We start from the raw sequence: 12,419 nt of genomic DNA on the forward strand, positions 1-12,419 counted from the left end.
TTTGTGGTATTTTTTAAATAATTTATTTAAATACTTACCTAAATAAATGATACTAGATGCAAAGTAAAACACAGAAATTCGTGCGCATAATTTTCTACATAAATAATACATAACGACAGGCAATCAATCAAAAACTTAATATGCACCTGCATTTAACTTCATGAATTATATTTCGCCTGGTTGCTTAGTCCAACCACTATGATTTACTTGTTCAACAGTTTCCGAGGCGTCGAAATAATGTATTGCCATTGCTCATGATGGAATACATACTATATTTTGCCGGCTCAAGTAGATAGTGAGCAGTAACGATGCGTGGAAGCAATTAGTTATCGTATGTTTCCGTCTATTCCATTATTGTTTTACGCAGCAAAAATGTTTCAGTGACCAATAGAATTTTCGTGCTGGTCTGGGGAAGGGACATTTTGGGAAAGGGACATTATGGACCACAATGAATAAAAACGTAGATTTAAAAAGCCAATCAAGGCCAATGATTTTTTTCATATTTATGCAAATACCAATCATTAACTTTCTCAACCATATCCTGGATATGCCTGCCATACATTGTTTGGCAACTCTTAGGTCTGTCAATTGTATATGCTTCTGCAGTAGAATTTCGTTAAATTAAATTTTCGTATTGGAAAAATACGAAAATTTCGTGTTAAAACATTTCTCTACTCTTCGCTCTTGTAAAAACATGGCCTTAAAACATTTTGTGGAAAACGCATCAAAAGACTAAAATTATACTTTCGTCCTAGAACTCAAATTGTATCGTTTTAAATATGGAATTAAGGAATAACTTATAAACAAATTGATAATAATGTACAGATTAAATTTATAATTAACGTTATAAGTAACGACGATATGTGCATACAATTTTATACATTGTCTATAAGAATGCACTTGGTTCTGCTATACGCTCACGTCAATGTTGAACCGGATATGTTAGTATTTTTCCAGTTCGATGTGAGGAAGAGTTTCTGTAAACTTAACAAGAACTTATTTTTATATTTTATTCTTTTTAAAACTCAGCTATTTATTCAAGGCAATGACTTTCAAATCTAAAATTATTTATTAAATTTAGGATGATATACATCACTAAATGACGTCAAAAAATTACAAATGTACCGATGACTTGAATTGGTTATACTTTAACTGATACTTGAATTGATAGGTACATAAACAAAAATCAAAGTGTCACTCGACTCGACTGTCCAATACATAGTTCTCATCAATAGTAATGACTAGGCTTATTATAATCTATATGATTTCATTTCAAAATTTACATTATTATGTATGATGAATGAGTTGCGAGGAAATATCATAATTGATTTGCAACTCTTACAGTAAATAAACAATTATATACCTACTAATTTTTTTCTGAATCTGCATGATAAATCTGCATATCTGTGTGATTCATGCATTGGTTTCATAATTTGTTCGTTTTATAGCCATTCGAATGTGACTAACTTGGGGCCTGGCCACATTGCTCCGACGTGCGTGCTCCGTTGCGTTGGGCAATACATTGCGCGTGGAGTATGACGTACGACGACTCACCATACAATGTCTTCGTTGTTCTGCGTTGATACTTCGACCGACGTATAATTTTTTATCGTGCCCTAGGTATAAATTTATCTTCTATCTATGGTATAAATACTTAGAATTGTGAAGGTGAGTTTTTCATGTGTTATATATTCTGAGCTAATCCTCTTAAATATCGTATACGTATGTACTTGCTTGTAGTTAGGGTTAAGTAGAAGAACATACATAGGGAAACCATTCATCGGAAAAAAATGCATACGCAAAAGCTAGTTTTATGTATGTAAAAAATAGCTAGACTGTGGCCACGAAAGATGTCTGTCGCATTTTATAATGCACCCATATATGTAAGGTAATTTATAATCATAATTAAATGATATGGTAACTATCTGAAAATTGTAATCCTAACTTTTTAATCAATTTAACAAATCTGGAGTAAAAAAAAATATCTTTTAGTTTTTGTTCACGGTGAAGAAACATTATGTTTATTCACTTCAAAATTTAAGTTTCAATCAGAGTTACAGCCATTTTTACGACATTATGTAATTTGTATGTCATTGTCATTGTGATCATATTTTTGCATATAACCATAAATAATGAGTACTAAACACCAATCAATTCACATTTATTGACTACCCGGACAGACTAATTGGCTTTTAAATATGCTTTCCACTTTCGAACGGACAAACCTAGTAAAGTAACCTGTACAGAATTTTCAGTACAATTTAGTCACATTTAAATTATTTTAGATAAATTAATAATATATATAATAATATTCTCTCTCTTTTTCATTGTCAGTTGTGACGCCCTGGTACCTAAGGCCTATAAATTAAAATATAGTCTCAATTTACGAATATTCGGCAGTGATTTCACGACACATTTATTGATTATCCATATTAATTGGTTGTCATATACTAATCCACTTCGAAACAGAGTGTTACTCAAGTATATTTTCAGTCATCACTTTAGTTTACTGTAAACAAAGCCGTTTCCCGTTTCAAGACAAGGAAAGGCAACAATGTGATGTATCGGACCGTTCCGCATTTTATTCTAACAAAAGCAAAAGATAATCTAAGCAATTACCAAGGTAACGGTGGATCTTTATTAGTGATTGTCACTTCTTTATTAGAGGGAGAGCGTGTTTATATTCCCGTGAGCATGTGTGCGTTTATAAATAGGTAAGTGGTCAAGTGGATAGACGTTTTCGCGTCCCGACCTTGGAAATGGACAGGCTGGTTGGGGGAATATTTTGATAGGATTGGTGTTCGAATTGCGGTGCCAGTGGATGTATATGGTGGTTGCCCTGATCAGGAATCATGGTGAATGCCTGCAATGTATTTGTGAGTAGGATTTTTTTTATAAATTTAAGTGTTTTTCGTACATTTATTTGACTGAAGTCTTGACAAATGAAATAATCAAATAAAAAAAATTGTAAAAATATATTTTACCATACTATATTTTTCTTTTCTTGAGTCGCTCCATTTTCTAGTCAAAATTTCGAAAATTATATTAAAATGTACCCTGTAGTATTTAATTTTTGAATCTCTAGATACAATTAAATCTATGAACTGAATGAAGTGTTAAATTGTCGTTTCACATTCTAGGTGCTCTTGGCAAATCTGGCAGTGTTGAGTTGTCAAGAACAAACCGTTTTAGAGCACGAAATAACCCACGATACGGATGCAGTAAGTACAAACATTCATAAATACATATTCCGTGTCTGGTATTCACCCTTTGAAAATTAATTCATATTCATTTATTTACAAACAAAGTGTACAATGGAGTTCATAAAATTATTACATGAATACTACAGGTTTTGCAAATACAAGCAACGCCTCATATAATAAACATATTTATATATCATTTACATTATTATATCGTTATAAATTATTTATTTATCTTCAATTCATTGAAGATAAATCAATAATTTATGACAATATATATTCGAATATTTTAATCGGCACGTCAATAAAAATATTACGTGTAATTCGTGCCAACATAAAATGTAACAGACATATCAAAAGAAGTCTAACATTAAACCGATCTGAATTAGCATTAATTATACTTTCACGGCTTTAAAGATTTGAATATTTATGGAATAATGTTAAATAAGATACACAAGACGTCACGTTCCAAACACGCGCCATTGTATAATTAGAGACGCGCGAATTTCACTGCGCACACGCAATGTGTCACCGACACTGGCTATGTGATGAGGTGTTAATTACTTGGATCATTGAATTTTCGATGTTAATTGATCATTAATTAACTAAGATTAAAAAAATATTTAAAAATAGTAAATATTAATCAAGCGCAGCAATGTAAACACGCAAAACAAAATCATCCGTTGTGGAATATTGTAAATTGGATATTATCATATGTTTAAAGTAAAAGACTAAACAGCTGAGACGAAGTCTTCGAATTTACGGTCACGAGTTTTAAATTTTTTACCCATCAGAAAAAGGTCACAACGCCGATAAAGAAGTTTTCATTTTAACACAATAAAGATACTCAATCTGTGCAATGATTGGTTCATTTAACATAAATTAGTAGGTTGTTAGTTAAAAATAGACAATATAGTTCAATATATCGCAGTACAATATTATCGAAAGTAGTCGGATGTTGTAATAAGCTAAATAGCCGACAGGCTGTTCGCCCAGTTTCTTTCACGACTGCCGCAACACTGCTCTACATTTTTTTAAATATGCAAATCATTTTATTTTATGAACTAAAATGTACTTTTATAAACAGGTATAAAGCAGATATCGTAATTCATTCATAAAATAAAGAAAAATGCAATTATCAATATAAATAGACAATTTTGCGTTCTATCAATATCATATCGATAAATAGATGTTATTTGAAGAATATTATGTAAGTGACTGCCTAATTTAATAGGCCTGTCAAAATGTTGATCAACTCGGAAATTAAAGTTCAAATCTTCATCATCAACATTATTATATATGATTGTAATACTTCAATAATATTTTGTATAAAAATTACGGTTTTGATCAATAGACCTAGATCCACGGGAGGATATCTATTCTAAGGCCGGACACACGTTGCACATCATCAAATATAAACTCATACGATTCAGACAAAAATATATGTGTTTCCTTGACATTTTTCTCATGTAACTTTGTATTGTAATATACAGGGTAACTTTTTAGTTATTGAGGATTTTTTTCAACGTAATCAGTTCATGATACTCAACAACTTTTCGTATGGGAGCAACTCTGAAATCGCGACAAAACATCAACCGTCTCATACAAAAATCAAATACATAATTTGAGGAAAATGTATGCATCACCTTATTTTTCGCGACTTCAAGATTACTGTCATACGAAATGTTGTTCAGTTTCGTCGATTGAGCATGTAAACAAAAAGCACCCAGTGATCAAAAAGTCAACTTGTATATTATTTCGTCTAAAATTATTTGTATATAAACAAACAAAACAAGTGTGAATTCATTGCAAATGTAGCAGTTAATATAATCGCAATTTAATTTACCGCTTGTATGCATTTGCGATTAATAGTTACGTTGAAAGTGAGCGCGCATGAAAGTGAGACTTGACATTGAGTAACTAGGCGCACGTGCGCGTTCATCTTGAACTTGCTAATTGTATGTCCTCACCTTTTTTGTACTGATAATGTAAACTAGCTTTTAATAAATTTATAATTATATAACTGACTATTCTATTCAAGATTGTATTTTTGTTTGTGAGCGCTGAAAGTAAATTCGAATTAAAAAAATATATACTCGAAAATAGAACCTGCTCTTTTGGAAGTCAGTTTAAAAGGGTAGCGTGTGGTTCCGTCCTAGAATAGGAACTCTCCATATCCTCCCATGGATGTTGTACGAGGCGACTAATATTCTATGATAGGCGATAATAGCATTCCTAATGAGGGTTGATGACAGGCAGTCAGGTGATTGTAAAATCACAGCCGAATCTTTAAGGTTATTTTTACGCTGACCACAGGCTCGTGGCGTCACAGCTCCGAACGTAACCGGGAGAATGGGGAGATGAAAGAGAATTGAAAAGTTTTTTTTCAGAACATCCAAAAAACACAACTTTCTTGCAGTGGGCGAAACCGCGATCTGCTATAATAGCTCTAATTAACTGTCATTAATCAATATTTCCCGACAGATTATGCTTCTTTTTATTTATGACGGAACTCTAAAAATGCGAAAGTGTATGGATGAATTTATTGTACTTTCTTATAATCGATGCACTTAACTATGACAAGTATAATACATGGCTAAGTCTAGTGAGTGAGAGTCATGTACATACGTATTCATATTAACTACACTTTACTACCGACATTCCTTACTGATGGCTACGATTAAATTGCTCGCTTATTGAATACTCTAATGACTTGGCATGCGATATACTGCCACTTCAGGTGAAATACTGAATTAAAATAAGGTATGAAGGTCTATTAAATTGGACATTTATAGAGTTTCACTGTCTGTAACGTATATAAGCAACGGCCAATTTGCAAGTGATTATATCCCAACTAAATGCGAAAGTAAGTTTGTTAGCTATTCAAGCAACATCTACTCAACCAATCTTCTTGAAATTATATTTATGGAGAAGGACCATAGATTACCTATAATTCCCGAAAAACTATTGCTCCCGTGGGATTTAAGAAAAATCTGTATTCTTTTATAGGTATCTGTATTAACAATGAAAATAAAATTTGGCAGGAAGGTAGATTATAACTAGAACATCCCGTGGGAAATTGACACGGCAAAGCCGCGGGTAAAATCTAGTATTTAATCATGAGTCATGTGTTTATCTACGTTCAAAGCAAAAGCTTGGGCCTTAAATTAAATCTGTAAAATCCAAATATCCCATATTGCATCGCATTTTGAACCGAAAATCAATTAGGCATTAAATATATTTTACTTCGATACCCTATGGCGTTAAGTTCCGTCCTAGTATAATTATATATATTCCCGTGGACGTTCAGATCGGCCGCAGATTGTAAGATTACAGCCTTATCTTTAAAATTTTAAGATATTTTACGCTGGAGGTATTGTATAATCTGTGTCCCGGGCTTTACGTCATCACAGCCCCAATAGCAACAGAGAACTCGCGATAAAAAGAGCGAGAAAGTATATTTACTTCGAAATATTATGATTATTGAATTATTTTATTCAGTCAGAAATGATTTTTTAGATCAAATCTAATTATATTATCCTTGCAAAAACCAACTTAACCTCTTTTTAAACTGGAAAATAGGTAAATAAATCATAAATGGAATTAATAATTTTCATAAGTTTTTTTTTTCAGGAAAACCCAAGCTATTCATTCAGTTATGGAGTGTCTGATTCCCGGACGGGAGACATCAAGACTGTATGGGAGGCTAAAGAGGGCGACACAGTCAAAGGTAATGATTTCAGTAATTTGTCTTGGTATAAGTACGCACAAAAAAAATATGGTGTAATATTTCTGTTTTGGAGATTGCAGATCCTGTAATTTCTAAATTCCCTTTTCGAACATGGAATGAAAATTCGCTATTTGAAACCTACCCATTTTCATTCGTTTTGTAATACTTTGTCTTTTCACTGTAGCAGCCTACTTTCTAACTAATTTACTAACATACACAGCTGATATTACATTTATTTGTAACCCAACTGTCCTTATTACACTTTGGTAATTATCTTTTCAGGTCACTATAGTGTTTTAGAACCCGATGGTTCAATGAGAACAGTGGAATATTCGGCAGGTCCGCACACGGGATTCCAAGCGACGGTAAACAATGATGCAGCACAACAACCTATACCCAACATTCCAGTTGTAGAAAATAAAGCCATGAGGGATTATGACCACATGATTGATTATTCTGAAGTCCCTGAAGAGGAGGAACGATATGTGCAAAGAAATAGAAAAAGAGCAAGTCTCGTTGACGGGAGAATAAGAGATTATGTAAAAAGAAAACGACCACAGTTACCAATCGATCTCGAACCAAGCGAATACACACATAGTTATTCAATCAAACATCCGTACCGGGATGAAGAAGGAGCAGAAAGCGAATCACACATAAGTATGGATCCAAATTGTAAAAAGAAGAAGAAAAATGAAAACATGTACACAAGTATCGCAGATCTTGATTTAAAGAAATATCCAAGTTTTACATCCAACTCTTTCAAAGAAGATTTTGAAAGATACGAACCACAATCATCATATGATTTTGATAAATTGGTCAGCAGCCATAAGTACGGCAAAGGTAAATTTGAAGATTTCGGAACCAAACCATCAAAGTACACCATGCCATCAGTACCTGATTTGCCGTCTTTTGATAAATATTACCCAGAAGATCTCCCTTCTCGTCCCAAAAAGAAGTATAAGCCTTACAAAAAACCCGAAGTATTGAGTGATGATTTAGATGATTATATATTGGTACCAAAAAAGAAATACAAAAATCCGCTCAGGGTTCCTGACATAGATGACTATGCACATGGTGTAGATGCTGATTATGAACGACCGCTGTTTGATGATGATGAAAGATTTCACTCTATTCGAGGTTCTGGCTCGGCGCCAAAGGAAGTCATCAGAAAAGTAGTGAAGAAAAAGAAACCAGTAATAAACCTATTAGATATGTTTGATATTTAAGTTCATGTTAGCTTTTACAAATTAGGCTACTGTTGTTACTTATAGAAATCTTGTAAGATAAGTATTTTGGTGATATGTATTCAATAAATTTCGATCTAAATAAACAAAAAAAGTAAGCTTTTTTTTAATAAATTAAACTTCGATCGTTGTTCATGTATTTAATATTATGATTAATTTCTTTAAGCATAACTTTTGCTTATTGAAAATAATACAAATGAAAAATTGCTATATAACGCAAATCAATTGTAACAATAATAAATTATTAGAATTTATCACGTGATATAAAATTTGGACCACAGAAAAATATTGACATTGTCAAACTAACCATCGAAATTATAATAAAGCTGATTACAAATACTTACATATCGATATTTATTGACGCTATAGCTACATATAAATTGCGAAACATCTCACAATGATGGTGAAAGTGCAAAGCCCCGTATCTGGAGCAAGTGGGAGTGTCGGCGTTACCTCACAAGGACGTTTGAGCGATAAACGTAACTGAATACTTGACTTATCTGAAAATAAAAAGGTTTTGTTAATTTTGATTGAACGTGGATTGCAAAATATATTTGCCAAAATGTTCTCTATGGCTCTCTTTGTTAACTTCAATGAACATTAATGTTCACTGAAGTTAACATAGCAGTTGTCATCATGGGAAGCGACCAGTCTTAAACCTTCATATAATAGATTTGTGTCTAATTTAAAATGTTTGTTTCTAATATAAAATTAAAAGTACTTCAAAGATTTTTATAAACTAATATTGTTTCATATGTGTCTAAATTAATGGACCAATCCTTATGAGTATTAATTTATAGACCTGTTAAACCTTTCAACTTCATAATGAAAGTGAACGACATTTTTACCAGCCGTCAATACACGTCGTCAATCCCACGATTAAGAATGATATGTTTTATTCAGTTGCACGCATACCGCAGACATTCACTGGATGTGGCCCTGACACGACGTATTGTCGCAACCCGCCACCGCCACGCGACATGCTAACCAGAGGCGAAACAAGAGACAGTTCCAGAAATATATCGAAATTGCCATGATTAACTCTCTACTACTTAGTATTTTAAGCGCGTAAGAATAAATGGTGGTGCTGAAGCCTGAGTAGATACTGAAGAGTTTCGGAATGTATTAATAGACGCTGAATATTGAAAAGAACTTATATTAAATTGAAACATAGTTCCTAAGTAGCGGTTATGTGCGAAGTTCCTAAAATACAAGATGTTAGCAGACACAATACTTAATTTTGTGGTATGTTAGTATTGGCATTACTCTGTACAATTTAAGTTTTCATATAGACATTTGATATACCTAAATAATAATCAAGATAATCAAGCAAGTTTGTTAAAGACAATTTTATATAATTATATTGAAGTCCTGCCTTATTATTACGGTAAATTTATGTTAAGTGTCTATAGTGTGGGAACTGTGATAAGTGAATCAAGTTTAATTGCGTATAATTCGTCAACCTTAATAATTACGTGAACGAGATACATAATCGTATTTATACCTATATTATATTTAATAACTGATCTGTTCAACTGTCTATGCAACACATGTACCCACTTAATTTTATTACCTTGTCTACATATTAGCAAGCATATCAACTAATTATTATGTACTTAATATTGAAATGAGACATAAATTAGGTGATGGTTGAGCGAAACTTAAATTGTTATTTGTATAATAAAATTAATAACTTGCAAAATAAAAATAAAGTACACGAAATAGCTATAGAAATGACTATTTCACAAATTTAAAATTGAAATTATGATGTAAATTATAAGTAATTCATTAATTTTCCCGTAACTAGTAAAGTAACTCTTAATCCTGACAGCCGCCCATATTTCAAGTTTTAGTGTTTTGCATGTGTAACTGCTTCCTCTGTTGCAATTTTCTGCCTACATCATTATGCGACATACCTACATACAGGGCGGATTTTTATCACCAGCTAAATATTGGCAGCAGTTTAGGTACCTAACGACAGTCACATTATTAAATCTGATGCAAAAACAGGTTGCCAAAAGAATCTATGTCGATAAATGATACCTTAATTGATCTCCCATAAATAGGTACGGCAGATCAAACATGACCATGGATTGTTGAAATTATATGTTCTGAATTCAATATTCCACTCATTAAGTTGATATTCCTGAGCCCTTAGTGACATTAGTGACCCAGCCCGGCTTCGCACTAGGTCTATAATCCTTCGGGAATAAATTGTCTAAGTAACAGTGACTGCATCAAAATCCGTTGCGTGGTTTACAAGAAGCAAGCTTAATTACAGACAGTGACGAAGAATTTGTTTAATACTATATGTAATGAGAGATGATAGTGATCACAAACTAATCTTATATGAATTCTTGCCTACTTATATTATTTGACGATATGAGAACGTGCATAATAATATATGTTTTGGTGAGTATTGAGCTTCTCATATTATTCAATTGCTTTGATCATAATGTATAATGTACCTGTGGTCTGAGGGCCAACTTCTCGAAGTTCGATGAATAATATATAATACCAATGTTATATTATTTCCAGAAACAATATTAGGTTGATATTGTAATATATTGAAGTTACCAAACAATTGGTAAAATCTAAATTGAATATGTTCGTAAATCTCAATCGCTTAGGCCAACATTCAATGATATTTCATGTATGTATAAATTATATCGTTATGATAGCAGTAGGTATACAAATTACATACAAGACTGCTATAATAATATTTATTATATCGGCTTCAATCGAGGACCTTATACATTCAGACAGAATAAGTTTTTCTACCTCCATTGTTTCGGCTACAACCGATATAAATAAATAAATATTTATAACTTTTAGCATTATTGAAAAATAAAAAAATACTTATGTTAACAAAATAACTCAAAGTACTTATAAAAGGTATATGACAACAGAGTTAATCGTTTTTCAAAGGTAATTATTTATTGTAATTATTTACAAGAAACAGCACTCCTGTCAAAATAGAAATTAAACAGCTATATATATATCTACTTACATCATTTGTAACTGCAGTTCACACGTAACGTAATGTTGTTATTAATTTACCTACAGAACCAGTTTTACCTAATAAATATCATGACAAAGTGGCCTGCAAGCGAGTTCATTGACATTGAATAGATGAGTCAGACGCAATGTAGTGGCACTGTCTAATATCCGAGATTAGCGTTCATTTTACCCCAAGGTTATTAACAAAATTGAATAAAAAGTATAAAGATAATGTATGAATAAAATATTAATAAAAAGTAATAAAGTTAAGTTATAAAGGAGTTCATAAAATACTTAATATTGTATGTTCACTGGCGTCTTCAGATTAACATTAATTTCGTTACCAAGTAGTACTTACTCACTACTCCTCTGGATCAGGGACCCCAAAATATATCTTGGTCTCCGAAACTAAAAAGCCTATAATATTTTTATAGTCTATAATATTTTTCTTCTGAGTTATGTTCACGAAGATCAACTTACATAGTGTCGCTCCAGCATAATTTAGTTATTGAAAATTTTATTTTTGTTGGACTTAATTCGTTCGACAGCCGGCCAAAAATTTGTGAATTTGGAAGGTTATGTGCCAGTTGACGAGTAACTCAAAGAATGTATTATACTTATTAATAATGCTGACAAGCATTGACCGAGGCATTTAAAATAATGCACTGTCTAAACCTGGCTAAGGAAGAATTTCTTCTTCGGGCCCACGCTCATGATGAGCAACACTCTCAACAGTATACGCAGCCTAACAAATTTTAGACTATCACAGTCGAAATTTTATAAGGCTGCGTGCACGACCCTGTTATTAGAAGTTATTAACTCACTAGTCGTGTTCTGAATTTGGTATTGTAACTTACGAATTTATAATTATAGTTCCATTTAGGGGACAAAGAACGTTGCTGTTATCATAGGGTAGGGTTGCTACAGTTTTAGTTTTAAACGCATAACTAGCTTTGCACTTTAGTCTGTCTTTCATATTTTTGGATGACAGATAATTCAAAAATCGTTTCTAGGTCCATTAGAAAAACATTTTTTTTAAAGTGATGGCTCATTAAAAAAAGTATGTTATAAAAAAATGTTATAAAAGTATATGTACAAGTTCCTAAGTCGTCGTCGTGCAAAAAATATATTATTTTTATCAGTGGCCTACTAATTATTATTTGTGAAACTGGCCTTTTGTGAAACTGCCCATCTTTGTATTGTTACCGAAGTCTGTAAGCGCTCGTTTTTATACCGCATGCCGGT

General features: G+C 32.3%; 1 protein-coding gene across 1 annotated transcript; it reads left to right on the forward strand.

The window, feature by feature from the left end:
- Positions 1-2,718: 2,718 nt before the first annotated feature.
- LOC128670761 (uncharacterized) lies at positions 2,719-8,292 on the forward strand. The gene is made up of 4 exons (XM_053746734.2): positions 2,719-2,876; positions 3,141-3,221; positions 6,834-6,930; positions 7,213-8,292. Exons 1-4 carry the CDS (start codon positions 2,853-2,855, stop codon positions 8,154-8,156), a joined length of 1,146 nt encoding a protein of 381 aa, XP_053602709.1. The 5' UTR covers positions 2,719-2,852; the 3' UTR covers positions 8,157-8,292.
- Positions 8,293-12,419: the final 4,127 nt, after the last annotated feature.

The sequence above is a fragment of the Plodia interpunctella genome, chromosome 6, assembly GCF_027563975.2.
Source record: "Plodia interpunctella isolate USDA-ARS_2022_Savannah chromosome 6, ilPloInte3.2, whole genome shotgun sequence".
Taxonomy (NCBI): Eukaryota; Metazoa; Arthropoda; class Insecta; order Lepidoptera; family Pyralidae; genus Plodia; species Plodia interpunctella.